At 45.2% G+C, this 23,189-nt stretch overlaps 1 protein-coding gene and 1 long non-coding RNA gene across 34 annotated transcripts in view; one reads left to right on the top strand and one right to left on the bottom strand.

Annotated features, from left to right (window-relative positions):
* dennd1b (DENN domain containing 1B) overlaps window positions 1-1,144 on the bottom strand; it is a 175,933-nt gene extending 174,789 nt beyond the window's left edge. For 9 of the 33 annotated variants that reach the window (XM_036969293.2, XM_036969294.2, XM_036969296.2 and 6 more), the window contains exon 1: window positions 663-1,144. In XM_036969293.2, coding sequence (XP_036825188.1) covers window positions 663-679 — 17 coding nt within the window. In that variant the 5' untranslated portion in view covers window positions 680-1,144. Of the gene's footprint in view, window positions 1-655 lie in introns of all 33 variants that reach the window. The other 24 variants (XM_090232094.1, XM_090232096.1, XM_090232106.1 and 21 more) reach the window with 12 other exon arrangements.
* A 13,764-nt stretch (window positions 1,145-14,908) lies between these two features.
* Window positions 14,909-21,280, top strand: LOC110521837 (uncharacterized). Its single transcript, XR_016495289.1, has 2 exons — window positions 14,909-15,109; window positions 19,439-21,280. It is a non-coding gene; the product is annotated as an uncharacterized LOC110521837 (long non-coding RNA).
* The last annotated feature ends 1,909 nt before the right edge of the window (window positions 21,281-23,189 follow it).

Genomic DNA, 23,189 nt, shown 5'->3' with positions numbered 1-23,189 from the left:
CTGTAAAAAAAAACGAGATTATGACTTTAGCTAGGGGCAAAATAAACGTATGTGTACAAACAGAATTTATGGTATGCAACAATTGCTAACTAGCTACATCAACAATATATGCAACATAGCTAACTATAAATCGTAGCAATAAATCGTTATGAAGCAGTTCATATAAAGGAATCATCTGTCGAGTTCGCTCTGTGAGCTGGCCAGACATCAAAGCAATTGGATTCTCGCGTGATTAATTTGATGGCCGAGAAATAACATGATGATAGCTAGCGGTAGCTGACATTCGTGGTGAAATGCCTTGTACCTAAAAGTCTGTATTGATACCAGATGGTATTGTTTACTTTAGGACCGTTAAATACTAGAATATCGGTGAGCTTTGTCCTAGGCTAACAGGCTACTTAATTTAGCAACGTGATGAAGATGTATGGCTAGCCGTTAGCAGGCTTGCTAATTGGTCAGCTAGCGCGAGACAGCATTAGACTGACCCAAATGCTAGCGCATGCCAGACAGCCAGCTAAATCATTCCATTATTAACTATATATATATATATATATATATCTCAAATTACGCCATACGTTGTTCTACAATTCACACACTTTTAATAACGATCCGTAAAACAGTGTTATGTATAATCTATATAAGTAAATAAACTCGCCTCTTACTTTATTCTGCTGTCCATGGTTTACAACATCGCGACAGATCGCGCCACCAGCTTTACTGTTCGAGACCAAGCTTGCGTTCTGAAGCAGCGTGAGATCCGTAACTTGTTCAACCTTTCTATCTGTTCCCTGCCGATAGTACAGGCACGCTTCAAAGATGTATGGTATCTAGTATTGATGTGTCTTCCTTGTTCCTGATCTGTGCAGCTGACCGTTTCAGTGCCACAGTATTGCTCATCGCTAGATGGGATGCAGTTTATGTCAAATATACGTCAAAAGTTGATTTATTTTAGCCTACCCTTTTCCTAACCTTGACCTAATTATCCTAACCTGTGACATTGATTATCGTAACCTGGTGTGTGAATTCTCCTAACCTACAAAAAGTACATTCTTGTCAATTCTGACATGAACTGTGTCTAGTCTAGGCAAAATCCACGGTATTGCCACAACAAATAACACCAGGAAGTGGCTGTCAAAAATGTAGTGACGTCACCTCGTTTGATAAACCCTTTGTAGTGTCTCCCCCAAATCCTCAGAACAGGAGTGGTTTCATCATGTCTCCCTCCTTGATTAAATCTGATCTCCCTATTATGTTGTTTCATAGTAAATGTTTAGTAATTGAGTTTTATGTTTTGTTGTTATTACACAAGTGGAATAGGGACTGCTTCTCCACAAGTAAGAGCAGTGATGTGTAATATGTGTAATGCATCCTAGGATGTAGCATCCTAGGTTGTTCTTGTCTGTTATTCACCTTCACTCGACTGCCTGGATCTGATGTCATTAACAACAAACATGATCAGAGCCTTTTTATTGTTATAAAATGCTTCTCTTGATGCAGAGGATTTTCCTGTGTGTATTATTTGGGCATTTATGCATGCATTCCACATTTACTGCGGCAAATAGGCTATAATTCACACACAACTCTTAGTAGCCCAGCCTAAGATGCTTACTCATTATATGAAGTATTGGGAGGGAGCCCCTGTGTAAGCTCATATTTGTCCCTTGGTAAATTGAAACCAGTGTGTGTGTGTGTGTGTGTGTGTGTGTGTGTCTCCTAGCCCTCTTGAGAGTAGACCTGGCTGGGAGCCAGTTTCCTGCAGGCAGACTGAAGGTAATTAAGTGGCAGCAGAATGGGACATGCTGTTGCAGGTTTCTCCTATGATATGATAATGGAAGGATCCTGCTGGTGCTGTCTCAACCTTCACAAAAGCATTACCTATATGCACAATACGCACAGGGCTGGAGTCAGGAGGGAATAGCCTACTGTGGATTAAATACACCACTTTATGTGGTTCAACATTTATTTTATTTCTGTGTGTGTGTGTGTGTGTGTAATAGGGATGGTTTGCTAAATCATGCTTGTGTGATGAGTAACATTGCCTGAGAGCTGAAGACTATAGGCTTTAGCTCATCAGGCAGGCATATATTTTTGTGGCATGCAGATGACCCAGTCAGTCACATACACAGGGTTGGTTCACAGTATATTTTATTTCAATGTACAGTTTATAAGGGAAGCATACACAGTGCAGTAGCGGTTCCACTGAACATTATTTGAGGCAAAAAAATAAAAACGTAGTAGGATAAACCCTATTAAAACAGGACAGTTGTAAGGGTATATAATGACAGTGATGTCAATTGGAAATGTAAAACACTCTTGCATACCAAAGATAAGATCAAAATAAAATAACACCAGAAGTCTGGAGTTCCGGTTCCAGTGGCATGCATTGAAACACGTGATCTTTTCATGGCTGTCTTTTGCAAATTACTATGAATTAGCAGACTTATTTTGTAAAACTTGTCAATACTAAACATCATATTAAGGTGTGGGACACTCATTGTGTGACAAGAATTTGTCTATCTACAATTCAACTGTGGAAACATGGCATCTCTCAACAGAAAGAGCTGGCCGCTACTACTGTATACAGAGATTGTTTGTGAGGAGATTACATCTGCCTTTAACTTAAGGGTATATGCTGATCCTCTTCCCTGCATAGGTCAGACTCCGGATTCCAGCTTGACTTCAAAGCTGTGGATCTGTACAATCATACACCGAGATCCGTTCCGTAATGTTAATCAGTGGCATGGGACCCAGCTTCTCCTGCTTCAACAGTTCATAGAAAAGATTGCCCATGAAGGCAGTTGGGTTACCCACTTCCACACCAGTTTCAAGTCCTGTGACCTGCACATTGAATTTACGGGAATGATTTTTGAGTGATTCTGTCTTCTCTTTTAGGAGTTTGATTATCCCTTCGAGCCTACCTTGCCGTTTCCAGGTTATAAAATTGCACCGCTGTTGCATTGGCTGTCCTCTCCAAACGTTCCACTTCGGTTGAATAGGTCTCCACTTCAGCACTGAGCACTGCCAATGATTCATTTACAGGTTTTAATTGTAAGTCTGAGTGCCGAACTGCTAAAACAAAGGGAGACCTACAATGAGGTGAGATCCCAGCTGCGCAAGCTAAACCAGAGATGCATCTTCATCCACCCAGCAAAAGTCCTCTTGACCTTCCAAAACACAACGCACACATTTTCCACTGTCAAGGAAGCTCAAGAAGTCTTTGAGAAGCACAACAAACCCAACTCACAAGGGGACAAGCCGACAGATGGAACCCCATGACTGGTGCATTATCCAGGTGTGCTATCCATTCACAATCATGGAGCCCAGCCTATGGTTATGATGCTTCCCTCAGCATGAAGGTGGCTCGTTGATTGATGGAGTCAGTTTTATTGGGGCAGCATGCACTTTTGTCCAAATCGTTGTTGCTTTCCACCTAGAGAGGAAGTCTTCCTTGTGTAGTGTATATACTAGAGGTCGACCGATTAATCGGAAAGGCCGATTAATTAGGGCCAATTTCAAGTTTTCATAACAATCGGAAATCTGTATTTCTGGACACCGATTTGGCAGATAAAAAAATATATATATATTTTTAAAATCTTTATTTAACTAGGCAAGACAGTTAAGAACACATTCTTATTTTCAATGACGGCCTAGGAACGGTGGGTTAACTGCCTTATTCAGGGGCAGAACGACATATTTTTACCTTGTCAGCTCAAGGATTCAATCTTGCAACCTTACAGTTAACTAGTCCAACGCTCTAACCACCTGCCTCTCATTGCACTCCACGAGGAGCCTGCCTGTTACGCGAATGAAGTAAGCCAAGGTAAGTTGCTAACTAGCATTAAACTTATCTTATAAAAAACAATCAATAATCACTAGTTAACTACACATGGTTGATGATATTACTAGTTTATCTAGCGTGTCCTGCGTTGCATATAATCAATGTGGTGCGTATCGTTGCTCCAATGTGTACCTAACCATAAACATCAATGCCTTTCTTAAAATCAATACACAGAAGTAAATACACTGCTCAAAAAATAAAGAGAACACTTAAACAGCACAATGTAACTCCAAGTCAATCACACTTCTGTGAAATCAAACTTTCCACTTCGGAAGCAACACTGATTGACAATACATTTCACATGCTGTTGTGCAAATGGAATAGACAACAGGTGGAAATTATAGGCAATTAGCAAGACACCCCCAATAAAGGAGTGGTTCTGCAGGTGGTGACCACAGACCACTTCTCAGTTCCTATGCTTCCTGGCTGATGTTTTGGTCACTTTTGAATGCTGGCGGTGCTTTCACTCTAGTGGTAGCCACACAAGTGGCTCAGGTAGTGCAGCTCATCCAGGATGGCACGTCAATGCGAGCTGTGGCAAGAAGGTTTGCTGTGTCTGTCAGCGTAGTGTCCAGAGCATGGAGGCGCTACCAGGAGACAGGCCAGTACATCAGGAGACGTGGAGGAGGCCGTAGGAGGGCAACAACCCAGCAGCAGGACCGCTACCTCCGCCTTTGTGCAAGGAGGAGCAGGAGGAGCACTGCCAGAGCCCTGCAAAATGACTTCCAGCAGGCCACAAATGTGCATGTGTCTGCTCAAACGGTCAGAAACAGACTCCATGAGAGTGGTATGAGGGCCCGACGTCCACAGGTGGGGGTTGCGCTTACAGCCCAACACCGTGCAGGACGTTTGGCATTTGCCAGAGAACACCAAGATTGGCAAATTCGCCACTGGCGCCCTGTGCTCTTGAGTCTGGAGACGCCGTGGAGAACGTTCTGCTGCCTGCAACATCCTCCAGCATGACCGGTTTGGCGGTGGGTCAGTCATGGTGTGGGGTGGCATTTCTTTGGGGGGCCGCACAGCCCTCCATGTGCTCGCCAGAGGTAGCCTGACTGCCATTAGGTACCGAGATGAGACCCTCAGACCCCTTGTGTGTCACGTTCTGACCTCTATTTCTGTTGTTTTGTATTTATTTAGTATGGTCAGGGCGTGAGTTGGGTGGGCAGTCTATGTTTGTTTTTCTATGTTTTGGGGCATTTCTATGTTTTCGGCCTAGTATGGTTCTCAATCAGAGGCAGGTGTCATTAGTTGTCTCTGATTGAGAATCATACTTAGGTAGCCTGGGTTTCACTGTGTGTTTGTGGGTGATTGTTCCTGTCACTGTGTTGTCGTCACAGGATAGGACTGTTTTGCGTTCTCACATTTCTTGTTTTCGTTAGTTTGTTCATGTGTAGTGATTTATTAAAATATGAATAACCACCACGCTGCGCTTTGGTCCGCTTCTCCTCCTCCTACAGACGAACGCCCTTACAGAATCACCCACCTACCAAGGACCAAGCGGCGTGGTAAACAGAGGCAGCAGCAACAGCAGCAGCAGGAGAAGCGACTGGTGCAGCAGGAGCAACAGCAGCAGCAGCAAAAGCAGCAGCAGGAGGAGCAACAGCAGCAGCAGCAAAATCAGCAGTGGGAGAGGCTGCACTACTTGGAGAGATGGACTTGGGAGGAGATTCTAGACGGGAAAGGACCCTGGGCAGAGCCAGGAGAATATTGCCGCCCCAAGGCCGAGCTGGAGGCAGCAAAAGCAGAGAGGCGGCATTATGAGGAACTAGCACGGCAGAGCGGATGGAAGCCCGAGAGTCACCCCCAAAAATTTCTTGGGGGGGGGGCACAGGGGGAGTGTGGCAGAGTCAGGAGTCAGACCTGAGCCAACTCCCCCCGTTTATCGTGAGGAGCCAAGGAGGAGCTCAGAACCAGAGCTGGTGTTGGAGGTGAGCGAAGCAGAGACTGTGAAGGAGTTAATGGGGAAATTGGAGGAGAGTGATATGAGGGACTTGCTGGTTTGGTGCATGAGGCACGACATTCGCCCGACGGAGCGTGTCAGGGATTTAATGGCACCGGGGTCAGCTCTCCATACTCATCCTGAGGTGCGTGCGAGGGGTCTGGTGAAGACTGTGCCAGCCTCACGCACCAGGCCTCCTGTGCATCTCCCTAGCCTTGCACGTCCTGTGCCATCTCAGCACTACAGTGCTCCTAGCAGTGCTAACTGTGGCGGGCGTGGTGCTGGTCAGGCACCGTGTTATGCAGTTGTGCGCACGGTGTCCCCAGTACGCGTGCTTAGCCCGGTGCGCTACATCCCAGCTCCCCACATCTGCCGGGCTAGGGTGAAGATCCAGCCAGGGCGGTTGGTGCCAGCCCTGCTCTCAAGATCTCCAGTACGCCTTCACGGCCCGGTCTATCCGTCACCACCTCCACGCACCAGCCCTCCGGTGGCAGCCCCCCGTACCAGGCTGTCTCTCCGGCCCATCCTTACAGGGGCTTCCTCCTCTCCAGCGCTGCCGGAGCCTCCCACCTGTCCGGCGCCTCTGCCGGAGCCTCTCGCCTGTCCGGCGCCGCTGCCGGAGCCTCCCGCCTGTCCGGCGCCTCTGCCGGAGCCTCCCGCCTGTCCGGCGCCTCTGCCGGAGCCTCCCGCCTGTCCGGCGCCTCTGCCGGAGCCTCCCGCCTGTCCGGCGCCGCTGCCGGAGCCTCCCGCCTGTCCGGCGCCGCTGCCGGAGCCTCCCGCCTGTCCGGCGCCGCTGCCGGAGTCTCCCGCCTCTCCGGCGCTACCAGGGCCTTCCTCTTCTCCAGCGTTGCCGGAGCTTCCCGTCTGCCCAGCGCCAGCTGAGCTTCCCGTCTGCCCAGCGCCAGCTGAGCTTCCCGTCTGCCCAGCGGCGCCAGCGCCGTCCGTCTGCCCAGCGCCGCCAGCGCCGCCCGTCTGCCCAGCGCCGCCAGCGCCGCCCGTCTGCCCGGAGCCGCCAGCGCCGCCCGTCTGCCCGGAGCCGCCAGCGCCGCCCGTCTGCCAGGAGCCGCCAGTGCCGCCAGTCAGCCAGGGGCCGCCAGTGCCGCCCGTCAGCCAGGGGCCGCCAGTGCCGCCAGTCAGCCAGGGGCCGCCAGTGCCGCCCGTCAGCCAGGGGCCGCCAGTGCCGCCAGTCAGCCAGGGGCCGCCAGTGCCGCCAGTCAGCCAGGGGCCGCCAGTGCCGCCAGTCAGCCAGGGGCCGCCAGTGCCGCCAGTCAGCCAGGGGCCGCCAGTGCCGCCAGTAAGCCAGGGGCCGCCAGTAAGCCAGGGGCCGCCAGTGCCGCTAGTCAGCCAGGGGCCGCCAGTAAGCCAGGGGCCGCCAGTGCCGTCAGTCAGCCAGGGGCCGCCCGAGCAGCTGCCCCTCTGTCCAGAGCAGCTGTCGCCCCTCTGTCCCGAGCTGCTGCCGCCCCTCTGTCCCGAGCAGCTGTCCCTCTGTCCCGAGCAGCTGTCCCTCTGTCCCGAGCAGCTGTCCCTCTGTCCCGAGCAGCTGCCGCCCCTCTGTCCCGAGCAGCTGCCGCCCCTCTGTCCCGAGCAGCTGCCGCCCCTCTGTCCCGAGCAGCTATCGCCCCTCTGTCCCGAGCAGCTATCGCCCCTCTGTCCCGAGCAGCTATCGCCCCTCTGTCCCGAGCTGCTATCGCCCCTCTGTCCCGAGCTGCTATCGCCCCTCTGTCCCGAGCAGCTGCCCCTCTGTCCCGAGCAGTTGTCCCTCTGTCCCGAGCAGCTGCTTCACCTCTGTCCCGAGCTGCCCCTCTGTCCCGAGCAGCCCCTCTGTCCAGTGGGGTCATTGAGAGGGGTGGCCATGGTGAGTAAGCCAGGGAGGCGGACAATAAGGCGGACTAAGACAATGGTGAAGTGGGGTCCGCGTCCCGCGCCAGAGCCGCCACCGCGGACAGACGCCCACCCAGACCCTCCCCTATAGGTCAAGGTTTTGCGGCCGGAGTCCGCACCTTTGGGGGGGGGTACTGTCACGTTCTGACCTCTATTTCTGTTGTTTTGTATTTATTTAGTATGGTCAGGGCGTGAGTTGGGTGGGCAGTCTATGTTTGTTTTTCTATGTTTTGGGGCATTTCTATGTTTTCGGCCTAGTATGGTTCTCAATCAGAGGCAGGTGTCATTAGTTGTCTCTGATTGAGAATCATACTTAGGTAGCCTGGGTTTCACTGTGTGTTTGTGGGTGATTGTTCCTGTCACTGTGTTTGTCGTCACAGGATAGGACTGTTTTGCGTTCTCACATTTCTTGTTTTCGTTAGTTTGTTCATGTGTAGTGATTTATTAAAATATGAATAACCACCACGCTGCGCTTTGGTCCGCTTCTCCTCCTCCTACAGACGAACGCCCTTACATTGTGAGACCATATGCTGGTGCGGTTGGCCCTGGGTTCCTCCTAATGCTAGACAATGCTAGACCTCATGTGGCTGGAGTGTGTCAGCAGTTCCTGCAAGAAGAAGGCATTGATGCTATGGACTGGGCCGCCCGTTCCCCAGATCTGAATCCCATTGAGCACATCTGGGACATCATGTCTCGTTCCATCCACCAACAGACTGTCCAGGAGTTGGCGGATGCTTTAGTCCAGGTCTGGGAGGAGATCCCTCAGGAGACCATCCGCCACCTCATCAGGAGCATGCCCGGGCGTTGTAGGGAGGTCATACAGGCACATGGAGGCCACACACACTACTGAGCCTCATTTTGACTTGTTTTAAGGACATTACATCAAAGTTGGATCAGCCTGTAGTGTGGTTTTCCACTTTAATTTTGAGTGTGACTCCAAATCCAGACCTCCATGGGTTGATACATTTGATTTCCATTGATAATTTTTGTGTGATTTTGTTGTCAGCACATTCAACTATGTAAAGAAAAAAGTGTTTAATAAGAATATTTCATTCATTCAGATCTAGTATGTGTTATTAGTATGTGTTATTTTAGTGTTCCCTTTATTTTTTTAGCAGTGTATTTTTAAACCTGCATATTTAGCTAAAAGAAATCCAGGTTAGCAGGCAATATTAACCAGGTGAAATTGTGTCACTTCTCTTACGTTCATTGCACGCAGAGTCAGTGTATTTGCAACAGTTTGGGCCGCCTAATTTGCCAGAATTTTACGTTATTATGACATAACATTGAAGGTTGTGCAATGTAACAGCAATATTTAGACTTATGGATGCCACCTGTTAGATAAAATACGGAACGGTCCGTATTTCACTGAAAGAATAAACGTCTTGTTTTCGAGATGATAGTTACCGCATTCGACCATATTAATGACATACGGCTCGTATTTCTGTGTGTTATCATGTTATAACTAAGTCTATGTTTTGATAGAGCAGTCTGACTGAGCGATGGTAGGCACCAGCAGGCTCGTAAGCATTCATTCAAACAGCACTTTCGTGCATTTGCCAGCAGCTGTTTATGACTTCAAGCCTATCATCTCCCGAGATGAGGATGGTGTAACCGATGTGAAATGGCTAACTAGTTAGCGCGGTGCGCGCTAATATTGTTTCAAACGTCACTCGCTCTGAGACTTGGAGTGGTTGTTCCCCTTGCTCTGCATGGGTAACGCTGCTTCGAGTGTGGCTGTTGTCGATGTGTTCCTGGTTCGAGCCCAGGTAGGGGCTAGGAGAGGGATGGAAGCTATACTGTTACACTGGCAATACTAAAGTGCCTATAAGAACATCCAATAGTCAAAGGTTAATGAAATACAAATAGTATAGAGAAATAATCCTATAATTCCTATAATAACTACAACCTAGATAGGCAGGCTAGGATAGATATAGGTCTGTAGCAATTTGGGTCTAGAGTGTCTCCCTCTTTGAAGAGGGGGATGACCGCGGCAGCTTACCAATCTTTAGGGAATCTCAGACGATACGAAAGAGAGGTTGAACAGGCTACGAATAGGGGTTGCAACAATTTCAGCAGATCATTTTAAAAAGAGAGGGTCCAGATTGTCTAGCCCGGCTGATTTGATGGGGTCCCGGTTTTGCAGTTCTAAGAACATCAGCTATCTGGATTTGGGTGAAGGAGAAATGGGGGATGCTTGGGCGAGTTGCTGTGGGGAGTGCAGGGCTGTTGACCGGGGTAGGAGTAGCCAGGTGGAAAGCATGGCCAGCCGTAGGAAAAAGCTTGAAATTCTCAGTTAGTGTATAGTGAATTTATCAGTGGTGACAGGGTTTCCTAGCCTCAGTGCAGTGGGCAGCTGGGAGGACGTGCTCTTATTCTCCATGGACGTTTACAGTGTCCTAGAACATTTTTGAGTTTGCGCTACAGGATGCAAATTTCTGCTTGAAAAAGCTAGCCTTAGCTTTCCTAACTGCCTGTGTATATTTGTTCCTAATGTCCCTGAAAAGTTGCATATCACGGGGGCTATTCGATGCTAATGCAGAACGCTACAGGCTGATTTTGTGCTGATCGAGGGCAGTCAGGTCTGGAGAGAACCAAGGGCTCTATCTGTTCCTGGTTTAAAAAAATGAAAGGGGCATGCTTATTTAAGATGGTGAGGAAGGCACTTTTAAAGAATAACCAGGCATCCTCTACTGACGGGATGAGGTCAATATCCTTCCAGGTTAGGAAGGCCTGCTCGATTAGGAAGGCCTGCTCGCAGAAGTGTTTTAGGGAACGTTTGATAGTGATGAGGGGTAGTCGTTTGACCGCAGACCCGTTACGGATGCAGGCAATGAGGCAGTGATCACTGAGATCTTGGTTGAAAACAGCAGAGTTATATCTGGAGGGTAAATTGGTCAGGATGATATCTATGAGGGTGCCCGTGTTTACGGATTTGGGGTTGTACCTGGTGGGTTCTTTGATAATTTGTGAGAGATTAAGGGCATCAAGCATAGTTTGAGGATGGCCAGTTTAGATCACCTAGCAGCACAAGCTCTGAAGATAGATGGGAGGAAATCAGTTCACATATGGTGTCCAGGGCACAGCTGGGGGCAGAGGGTGGTCTCTAGCAAGTGGCAACGGTGAGAGACTTGTTTCTGGAAAGGTGGATTTTTAAAAGTAGAAGCTCAAATTGTTTGGGTACAGACCTGGATTGTAAGACAAAACTCTGCAGGCTATCTCTGCAGTAGATTGCAACACGCCCCCTTTGGCAGTTCTATCTTGTTGGAAAATGTTATATTTAGGGATGGAAATTTCAGGGGTTTTGGTGGTCTTCCTGAACCAGGATTCAGACAGGGCTAGGACATCCGGGTTGGCTGAGTGTGCTAGGGCAGGGAATAAAACAAACTTAGGGAGGAGGTTTCTAATGTTAACATGCATGAAACCGCTTTTGCGGTTACAGAAGTCAACAAATGATAGCGACTGGGGCATTGGAGTGGAGCTAGGCACTGCAGGGCCTGGATTAACCTCCACATCACCAGAGGAACAGAGGAGGAGTAGGGTAAGGGTACGGCTAAAGGCTAAAATAACTGGTTGTCTAGTACGTTCAGAACAGAGAGTAAGGGGAGCAGATTTCTGGGCACGGTAGAATAGTTTCAAGGTATAATGTATAGACAAAGGTATGGTAGGATGTGGATACAGTGAGGGTAAACCTGTGCATAGAGTGACGATGAAAGAGAATTTGTCCCTAGAAATATAATTTAAACCAGGTGATGTCACTGCATGTTTGGTAGGTGGAACTAAAGTGTTAATTAAATAAGGTGTATTGAGCAGGGCTAGAGGCTCTACAGTGAAATAAGGCAATAAATAGTTACCAAAACAGCAATGGACAAGGCATATTGACGTTAGCGAGAGGCATGCATAGCCGAGTGATCATAGGAGTCCAGTGAGTGGCTTCAGGCAGCTTGCAGACCGAGGATAGCAAGCTAGCAGAAGGGCCTTGGAGGGACGTCGCGACGGAAGGAAGTCTGTTGTGGCCACCTCGTGCTGTTACGTCGGCAGATAGATCAGCAAGGCTCCGTGTGGTAAACCAGGACAATTGGCAAAATAGGTATAGTGGCCAAAGAATTTATCTGTTGGGCCTCTTAAGCTAACAGTCCGATGTGCTCTGGACAGCTAGCAGGCCGCGGCTAGCATGCTAGCGGATGGGATATCAGATGGACCTCTTTGATTAGGTGTAGATGGGCCTAGCAAGGAAAGCTCCAGGCTAATTGGTTCTTGCTTCGGGACAGTGACGTTAGCCAGGAGTGGCCACTCGAATAGCAGCTAGCTAGCTGCGATGATCCAGGGGAAGAAATAAAAAGGTTCAGAGCTTGCGGTAGGATTCCGGAGATGTGGAGAAAAATAAGGCCGATTTGCTCGGGTTTGAGTCGAGCTGTGCAAACTGTCGAGAGCTGTCTGTGCTAGAGGTGGCTGATGACCGCTAGCACTGGCTAGCTGACTACTAGCTAGTAGCTAGTTAGCTGGCTAGCTTCTGTTGGGGTTCCGGTTCAGACGACGGATCAGCAGTATGATGGGTATAGTGGCCAAAGAATTTGTCTGATGGGCTTCTTAAGCTAACAGTCCGATGTACTTTAGGCAGCTAGTGGGCCGTGGCTAACTAGTAGCCTGTTAGCTGGTAGCCAGTTAGCTAGCTAGCTGTTGATGAGTTGATGAGTTCTTAAGTATAAAAATAGCAGATCCGTACCACATTGGGTGAGGCGGTTGCAGGAGAGTATATTCAGTCCGTGATATTAAAATATTAAATATATGTACAAAAAACAACAACAAAAAAAACAAGGAAAAACAATGTTTCCAAGGGACAGGAAGGGATAGGACAAAAACACACGTCCGACTGCTATGCCATCTTGGAAACACTCCAAGTGTTCAGAAAAACTAGAAGTAGCAGGCAAGGTGATCCCATCTCACCTCTGCTATTTTTATTGTCTTTTGAGCCCCAAAATAGCCATCTATGGAAACTGTGTAATTCAGAAAAAAACGTTGCGCGATTTTTAACAGAATGTTCGAAAAAGGAGGGGGTAGACTGAAGAGATATTAACCGGCTGTAACGGTTGTCAAATAAAACAGTCCTGTCTAGTACAGAGACAGAGACAGAAAACAACTACCCACCTCTCAAGGGCGAAAACAGGCTGCCTAAGTATGGTTCTCAATCAGAGACAATGATTGACAGCTGCCTCTGATTGGGAACCAAACCAGGCCAAACACATAGAAATACAAACATCCCAACTCACGCCCTGACCAACCTAAAATAGAGACATAAAAAAGGAACTAAGGTCAGGACGTGACAGTACCCCCCCAGGCGCACTGGCGGTCTCGAGCACCGAGCCTGCACTACCTGTCCTGGCTGGATACCCCCTGTAGCCCGGCAAGTGCGGCGGGATGGAACAGACTGCACTGGGCTGTGCTGGCGAACGGGGGACACCGTGCGTAGGGCTGGTGCCATATAACCCGGGACGAGGAGACGCACTGGAGACCAAATGCGCTGAGCCGGCCTCATTCCTCAACCACTCCACAAATTTCTTGTTAACAAACCATAATTTTGGCAAGTCAGTTAGGACATCTACCTTGTGCATGACACAAGGTTTTTCCAACAATTGTTTACAGTCAGATTATTGCACATATAATTCACTGTATCACAATTCCAGTGGGTCAGACATTTACATACACTAAGTTGACTGTGCCTTTAAACAGCTTGGAAAATTCCAGAAAATGATGTCATGGCTTTAGAAGCTTCTGATAGACTAATTGACATAATTTGCGTCAATTGGAGGTGTACCTGTGGATGTATTTCAAGGCCAACCTTCAAACTCAGTGCCTCTTTGCTTGACATCATGTGAAAATCTAAAGAAATCAGCCAAGACCTCAGAAAAAAATTATAGACCTCCACAAGTCTGGTTCATCCTTGGTTACTATTTCCAAACGCCTGAAGGTATCACGTTCATCTGTCCAAACAATAGTACCCATACACACTATGGGATCACACAGCCGTAATACCGCTCATGAAGGAGACGCATTCTGTCCCCTAGAGATGAATGTGCTTTGGTGTGAAAAATGCAAATCAAACCTTGTGAAGATACTGGAGGAAACAGGTACAAAATTATCTATATAATTTGAAATGGATAATGTAGGTGTACTCCCCCCCACCCCAATAAACAAAGAATGAAACAAATAAAATGTTGGTAAAATATAAATTAATAATGCCAACAGTAAAGGAAGATGTCATGTCAGATTCTATCATTTCAAAGCAAGACTTGTCTTCAGATAGCTCGGCATGCTTTTATTGTTGGTGCAGAGAAATGATGAAGTTATAACATTCTCAAATTACTGTGGCTGCTGTGTAGTGGGTATTCATGTGTAGCATATGTACAGTGCCTTCACAAAGTATTCACACCAGTCGACTTATTCCACATTTTGTTGTGTTACAGCCTGAATTTCTTAAATTGAGATTATGTAACACAATACACTGTTAAAATAGAAAGCCTCAAAACACAGTCATTGTGTAGTAAAACCAGGAAAAGTAGTACACCTATGCTGAGATCTGGTGTTTCAGTTCATGTGAAAGGCAGCATCAAAACACAAAAATAATGTTTTGGCAGACTGTGTCTCGCTTACAATCAAATGGTTTTGAATTGAAAATGGTTTATAGCATAAATATTGATCGATGATGATTTTCAGTCAATATTTTGATTAACATTTTAAAGAAGAATGTAATACTTCCCCAAGGGTAGGCTTTGGCACTAATTATAAACTACAGTTGCCAGGCCCATTGTGAGATTAGAAATAATGGCGCAATCAAAAATGATTTGAGTTATAGCAGAGGTAATGTGTAAAGTGGGTACTCGTGTTAATGGGTGTATGTGAACCTGGGTCTCCTGCCTGTCAAAATACTTTCTTGTCCACTCTGCCATTCTACAAGACCGTTAAGACTATTCCGACTTGATATAAGTAGACTTAACATGAACTCAATAAAACATGTATTTAAGTTCATGTTAAATCAAATTATGTTGAATCTAAATAGGGCCTAGGGAGAATATTGTTTGTGAAATTCAACCTTCATTTTTTCTGTGCTTTGTTTAGGCAGTTCATAAACAGCGAAGGAGTGAAAGTAGGAATTTAACACCACAACTGCTGAGGAAGTAAGATGGAACATTTCTTTGGAATTTTACCCACTCAACCACACAGCCACGTACTGTATAAGGAACCTGCCCCACCCCCATGAGAAATAGAGGTAAAGAGAGTGCGTTCGTGGCAGGTGTGTCTTCTAACAAACTCTATGGTCAAGTATAAAAACAGGCAAGTTTGCGGGCTCCTCCCCTGTGTTCTGGTCCTTCACGAACTCGGACAGGTGGGAATACACCAAACGCTCAGATGAAACTCCTAGACATTCGAAGAAAGTGTGTGCCAATGAAAACGTGAGTAATAAAATGTTATCACATTGGAGAAGTAAACAGAACATGACTTCACTTAATAGCAAGGTTTCCATCCAATTGTTGACAGATTTCCAATGCAAATATTCTATAATCAGTATCTCACCAGTGGTGTTTCCACCATACTGATTTGTTGCAGATCAGTGTGTGATGACGTAGTGCACACAGTTTGTTTTTTGCTTAAGTTTTCATGTACCGAATAAAAGTCTGTTGAATGTGTTTCCATTGCATTTTCAACTCTAATGATAGTTTTGTCACAAAAACGGATGCTTTAAACGGGTAACGTGCCTACTCTAACACGTGCGCTCAAGCCAACAGCTCGCAGATAGTGTGGGAAGGCGAGCCTACATGTGATTATTATAGATATTACTGTCAAACGGCAGTCAAGCATTGATCATCATGTCACCAGAATAAGACCCTCGATATTAATTTGAAAGGATCGTTAAGATCACTGTGCACTTTCACCACCCTGGGATGTTCATAATTTATTTCATCTGTAGCCTGGTTTCCCTAGTTGTAGTGGGAGGACTACACGCCATATCATCACGTGACTCCAAGATTACTTTGATATAATTAAGATTACTTTGATATAATGGTTGTTTCCACCGCCATTTGTCGCATAATTCATTTACCGACACAAAAAGATCCTACCATGTTGAACAGACAAATGATCTGTAAGCATTTAGAAAATTGTACAGAAACTTACTGTTTCTATCACAGCTGTCATTTTTTAAACATTTTATTTATGACTTTACTCGCATAACTGTGAATGGAAACGTAATAAGGACATTTGTTTTGTGTACCAGGTTAGGATACATCTTTAGCATATTGATATGTTTAATTGTATATTTGTATTGCAATGTATTAATATTATAGTAAGCGTTTAATAACCTAATTATGCGTTCACGTATTATCATTATTGCATGTTTGCTATTTCTCGGTCTCCCGACAGAAAAAACATACATTCTACTTTACCCACCAGCTGGGCAATCCTAACCAAATCCGATCAAGACAAGAATGACAGACTAATGCCAACTGTCTACGCTGTCATCTAACTCAACTGTACTGTAATTCAATTCATCTGAACAACTTTCCGTGACATGCATCATCTTATTTATATAGACTCAGTGGATGACTGTATTCAGCCCTGGGGTTGAAGTTTTGTACAAGTGCTGCTGCCAGCATTAGCAGTCATTGCTGTATTTTTTTCCCCCCATGAATTTGAAATATAATGACATATTTCTGTAGTTTTTTTGAATTATATTAATATAAATACCTTTAGATCTTTGAACTGTCTTTATCCATATAAAAATGTGGAAGACCTGTTAATTATTTTGTCTTAAAAAAATATTTTGAACATATGAATTATTATCCTCTACAAACCAAATTTGTGTTTTCACAAATCTCTTTCCTCGTGTCCTTTATTTGAGCATAATACTGTACATTCAACTTTTTGGAATTACTGATGAGTTCATAAACACCATATAAGAGCAAGGAATATACAATAAAAAAGGAGAGATTCCTATTTATAGTATGGAAACTCCAGAAGAAGGGATCTAATTCTGCACTAGAAGGGATTCGAAACACCACAATAATGTTTGAGCTTTTGAGAGCGGGAACGACACCAAAAGAGAAGGGATCTAATTCTGCACAACTCGAAGCACCATAATAGTGTTTCCAACCTTTTCCAGGTTAATGTACCCAGTCTCTGGCAAGGTGTTACACAACTCTTGATTATGTGGTATTACAACACACCATGTCATGTTTCAGAATGCCTCAGAATGAATATTTCAGTACATCTTAAATCTGTCCCAATACCCTCTCAACCATGTGTTAAAATACTCCAGAAATGTTGAGGTTTCATCCCCTTTAAGGTGGTGGCAGTTAAGTTGCCGCTAGTTGTAGTGTTACAAAGCACTTAATTTTAACAGTGCACCCCATAATGTCAAAGTGGAATGATGGTTTTAGAATTGTTTTCGAATTAATACAAAAATTAAAGCTGAAATGTCTTGAGTAAATAAATATTCAACCACCTTTTATGGCAAGCCTAAATAAGTTCAGGAGTAAAAATGTGCTTAACAAGTCACATATGTTGCATGGACTTTTGACATGATTACCTCAACTCTGTACCCCACATTGATAATTACATTTATGACCAAAAGTATGTGGACACCTGCTCTTCGAACATCTCATTCCAAAATCATGGACATTAATATGAAGTTGGTCCCCCCTTTGCTGCTATAACAACCCACACTCTTCTGGAAGGGCTTTCCACTAGATGCTGGAACATTGCTGTGGGGACTTCCATTCAGCCACAAGAGCAATTTGTGAGGTTGGGCACTGATGTTGGGCGATTAGGCCTGTCTCGCAGTCTGTTCCAATTCATCCCAAAGGTGTTCGACAGGGTTGAGGTCAGGGCTCTGTGCTGGTCAGTCAAGTTCTTCCACACAGATCTCAACAAACCATTTCTGTTTGGACTTCACTTGGTGCACGGGAGCATTGTCATGCTGAAACAGGATATGAGCTTCCCCAAACCGTTGCCACAAAGTTGGAAAAGCAGAATCATCTAAAATGTTATTGAATGCTGTATTAAGATTTCCCTTCACTGGAACTAAGAGGCCTAGCCCGGACCATTATTCTGACTTTTACAGCCGGCACTATGTATTTGGGCAGGTAGCCTTCTCCTGGCATTTTCCAGATGGTGAAACATCGGAGAACGTGTTTCCACTGCTCCAGAGTCCAATGTCGGCGAGACTTAGACCACTCCAGCTGACACTAGGCATTGTACATGCCCCGGCAGCTCTAGCAGGGCAGAAATTTGAAAAACTGACTTGTTGGAAAGACAGTACCACGTTGAAAGTCACAGAGCTTTCAGTAAGGCCAATGTTTGTCTAAGGAGATTGCATGGCTGTGATCAATTGTATACACCTCTCAGCAACAGGTGTGGCTGCAATAGCCAAATCCACTAATTTGAAGGGTTGTTACATACTTTTATTTATACATTTTTTTTAACCTTTATTTAACTAGGCAAGTCAGTTGATAACAAATTCTTATTTTCAATGATGGCCAAGTAACAATGGGTTAATTGCCTGGCTCGGGCAGAACGACAGATTTTTACCTTGTCAGCTCGGGGGTTTGATCTTGCAACCTTTCGGTTACTAGTCCAATGCTCGAACCACTAGGCTACCTGCCGCCCCATAGTGTACTTTTGTATGTATAGTATATTTAATTTAAACATGAAACATATGTTGAGGATTATCCTATACAACTGTTACTTCTAGGTTAGACTACTGCAATGCTCTACTTTCCGGCTACCCGGATAAAGCACTAAATAAACTTCAGTTAGTGCTAAATACGGCTGCTAGAATCCTGACTAGAACCCAACATTTTTATCATATTACTCCAGTGCTAGCCTCCCTACACTGGCTTCCTGTTAATGCAAGGGCTGATTTCAAGATTTTACTGCTAACCTACAAAGCATTACATGGGCTTGCTCCTACCTATCTTTCCGATTTGGTCCTGCCGTACATACCTACACGTACGCTACGGTCACAAGACGCAGGCCCCCTAATTGTCCCTAGAATTTCTAAGCAAACAGCTGGAGATAGGGCTTTCTTCTATAGAGCTCCATTTTTATGGAATGGTCTGCCTACCCATGTGAAAGACGCAGATTTGGTCTCAACCTTTAAGTCTTGACTGAAGACTCATATCTCTTCAGTAGGTCATATGATTGAGTGTAGTCTGGCCCAGGAGTGTGAAGGTGAACGGAAAAGCTCCGGAGCAAAGAACCACCCTTGCTGTCTCTGCCTGGCCGGTTCCCCTCTCTCCACTGGGATTCTCTGCCCCAAACCCTATTACAGGGGCTGAGTCATGGCTTACTGGTGCTCTTCCATGCCGTCCCTAGGAGGGGTGCGTCACTTGAGTGGGTTTAGTCGCTGACGTGATCTTCCTGTCTGGGTTGGCGCCCCCCCTTGGGTTGTGCCGTGGTGGAGATCTTTGTGGGCTATACTCGGTCTTGTCTCAGGATGGTAAGTTGGTGGTTGAAGATATGCTGTGCTTTGGAAAAATGTGTGGGGTTATATCCTGCCTGTTTGTCACTGTCCGGGGGTATCATCGGATGGGGCCACAGTGTCTCCTGACCCCTCCTGTCTCAGCCGCCAGTATTTATGCTGCAGTAGTATGTGTCGGGACTAGGGTCAGTTTTGTTATATCTGGAGTATTTCTGCTGTCTTATCCGTTGTCCTGTGTGAATTTAAGAATGCTCTCCCTAATTCTCTCTTTCTCTCTCGCATGATGACTCCTTGCTGTCCCCAGTCCACCTGGCGATGCTGCTGCTCCAGTTTCAACTGTTCTGCCTGCGGCTATGGAACCCTGACCTGTTCACTGGACGTGCTACCTGTCCCAGACCTGTTTTCAACTCTCTTGAGACAGCAGGAGCGGTAGAGATACTCTCAATGATTGGCTATGAAAAGCCAACTGACATTTACTCCTGAGGTGCTGACTTGTTGCACCCTCGACAACTACTGTGATTATTATTATTTGACCATGCTGGTAATTTATGAACATTTGAACATCTTGGCCATGTTCTGTTATAATCTCCACCTGGCACAGCCAGAAGAGGACTGGCCACCCCTCATAGCCTGGTTCCTCTCTAGGTTTCTTCCTAGGTTTTGGCCTTTCTAGGGAGTTTTTCCTAGCCACCGTGCTTCTACACCTGCATTGCTTGCTGTTTGCGGTTTTAGGCTGGGTTTCTGTTGAGCACTTTGATATATCAGCTGATGTACAAAGGGCTATATAAATACATTTGATTTGATAAATGTGGTATAAAATGTTGAAAGCAAACCATTTCACTGAAGTTCTCATGTCCTCTGGATTTCCAACCACAAACAATCTTTATTTTAATACACATGGATACACATTTTGTGTTATTAGTCTGGGGCAGAATTAACCCACCACTGTCACTCAAAATCAGTTGTCACATTACGTTAGCTGGATATGCACAGTAGACACATAGTAAACAAACATGGCTCAGAGCAGAACATAACCTTGAAAGGACCAATTATTGCCCACTCATCAACCTCATGTTTTACATTTGTAATACAATGCAGGCATACTACAGTAAAGTATTGCTGTGTGTTTTCTGTAGCCTACATTGCTGTTTTCTTTTGGCCTGTCTCGAACAGTGATCTTTAAAATCCTTGATTTTGTGAGAAATACAGCAGGGCATATTTGAGCAATCTTTGTGGAGAATTACAGTAATATTCCTGGTTGAAATGCGTTGGTTACTACAATAGCTTTTTATCACGTAGAATTTGACTTTTAATTATTTCTATAAATCTCATAGCAATACAAATTCAATACAAGTAGGGGCGCTGTGAAGATGATAGGACTGCTGTGATGGTCACCTGCCAACAGGCGACAAGGACAGAGGAAAAAACACTCCCCTAACCCGGACGACACTGGGCCATTTGTGAGCAGCCCCATGGGTCTCCCGGTCACGGTCGGCTGTGACACAGCAGTGGCGCCTTTGCACTCATTGTTGAATTTGTGATTTTCAACTTGTTGTGTAATGTTTATGTCCAATGGCCGATAAACACTGATGTTTTATCTATAATTTTTCTTCATGTGACAATGATTGAAAAGGATTTGCCAGTAGATTGCCGAATTGAAGCATGATGATGACTGCTTGCTAGCTAAGCTTTTGAATGTATGATGTTGACATGATCAGTCAAGTCACGTTATATCTATCTGTGGCCAATGACCTTCTTGGATGGGCACTTCTAATGTAAATCTATGGCAGCACCCAAGGGGCTTGAATTTTCGAGCTCTACCCGTAGATTTTGCGCTGACGTAGTGTCCCCATGAGTGACAGAACACTGAGCATATCACGGTGCAACTATAGAACATTACCAACCCCTACGCTCCTTATTTTCCACTGGCTGCCCCACCACCACAGAAAGCACTGAGCTAGGCTGAAAAACCTGCATTTTGGAACTGCCTTAAGAAAGCAAAAAAGAGAACATGTTTGTATGCGGCTTTATTTACTCATTTATATACACTACCGTTCAAAAGTTTGGGGTCACATAGAAATGTCATTGTTTTTGGGGAAAAAAGCAAATTTTTTGTCCATTAAAATAACAGCAAATTGATCAGAAATACAGTGTAGACATTAATGTTGTAAATGACTATTGTAGCTGGAAACAGCATATTTTTTTAATGGAATATCTACATAGGCATACAGAGGCCCATTATTTAGACTAGTTGATTATCTGGAGCATCAGCATTTGTTGTTTTGATTACATGCTCAAAATGGCCAGACACAAAGTCATTTTCTTCTGAAACTTGTCAATCTATTCTGAGAAATGAAGGCTATTCCATGCGAGAAATTGCCAAGAAACTGAAGATCTGGTACGACGCTGTGTACTACTCCCTTCACAGAACAGTGCAAACTGTCTCTAACCAGAATAGAAAGATGAGTGGGAGGCCCTGGTGAACAACTGAGCAACAGGATAAGTACATTAGAGTGTTTAGTTTGGAAACAGACACCTCACAAGTCCTCAACCGACAGCTTCATTAAATACACCAGTCTCAACATCAACAGTGAGGAGGTGACTCCGGGATGCTGGCCTTCTAGGCGGAGTTCCTAACAATGCAGTCAAATGTCAAACAATTAAAATGTAAAGAAAAAAAATGTCCCCCCCAAAAAATCAAGATTGACAGTACGAATACAATTAACCCAAATAGCACTGTATCGGTATCAAAATGCAATCTATTCATACTGTATGTACACCGGGGGAATTTACACAAGATAAACTAAGAATGATATGTACAGCAGTAGATGCAGTGCATTTGGAAACTATTCAGACCCCTTTACTTTTTCCACATTTTGTTACATTACAGCCTTATTCTAAAATGTATTAAATTGTTTTTTCCCCCTCATCAATCTACGCACAATGCCCCATCATGACAAAGCAAAAACAGGTTTTTAGATTTTTTGTGCAAATTTTTTTAACAATAAAAAAATGGGTATATCACATTTACATAAGTATTCAGACCCTTTACTCACTACTTTGTTGAAGCACCTTTGGCAGTGATTACAGCCTCGAGTATTCTTGGGTATGAAGCTTGGCACACCTGTATTTGGGGAGTTTCTCCCATTCTTTTTGCAGATCCTCTCAAGCTCTCAGGTTGGATGGGGTGTTGCTGCACAGCTATTTTTCAGGTCTCTCCAGAGATGTTCGATCAGTTTCAAGTCTGGGCTCTGGCTGGGCCACTCAAGGAAATTCAGAGACTTGTCCCGAAGCCACTCCTGCGATGTCTTGGCTGTGTGCTTGTCGTTGTCCAGTTGGAAGGTGAACCTTCGCCCCAGTCTGAGGTCCTGAGCGCTCTGGAGCAGGTTTGCATGAAAGATCTCTCTGTACTTTGCTCCGTTCATCTTTACCTCAATCCTGACAAGTCTTCCAGTCCCTCGCTGAAAACATCCCCACAGCCTGATGCTGCCACCACCATGCCTCACCATAGGGATGGTGCCAGGTGTCCTCCAGACGTGACTCTTGGCATTCAGGCCAAAGAGTTCAATCTTGGTTTCATCAGGCCAGATAATCTTGTTTCTCATGGTCTGAGAGTCTTTTAGGTGCCTTTTGGCAATCTCCAAGTGGGCTGTCGTTCCTTTTACTAAGGTACCCTTCCCCAGATCTGTGCCTCGACACAATCCTGTCTCGGAGCACTACGGACAATTCCATTGACCTCATGGCTTGGTTTTTGTTTACCTTTCCAATTCATGTCCAATCCAATGAATGAACTACAGGTGGACTCCAATCAAGTTGTAGAAACATCTCAAGGATGGATGATTAATGGAAACAGGATGAACCTGAGCTCAATTTCGAGTCTCATAGCAAAGGGTCTGAATGCTTATGTAAATAAGGTATATAAAAAAATAAAAAAATAAAAAATATATTATTTGTATAAATGTTTAAAAATAATTTAAAAAAACTTTTTTTCCGCTTTGTCATTATGGGGTATTGTGTGTTGATTGATGAGGAAATTGTTTTATTTAATCCATTTT

Source organism: Oncorhynchus mykiss, chromosome 4 (genome assembly GCF_057628025.1).
Source record: "Oncorhynchus mykiss isolate SJ-2025 chromosome 4, ASM5762802v1, whole genome shotgun sequence".
NCBI classification, from domain to species: Eukaryota; Metazoa; Chordata; class Actinopteri; order Salmoniformes; family Salmonidae; genus Oncorhynchus; species Oncorhynchus mykiss.
The sequence above is the reverse complement of the archived record's forward strand: the minus strand, read 5'-3'. Positions and strand labels throughout refer to the sequence as shown.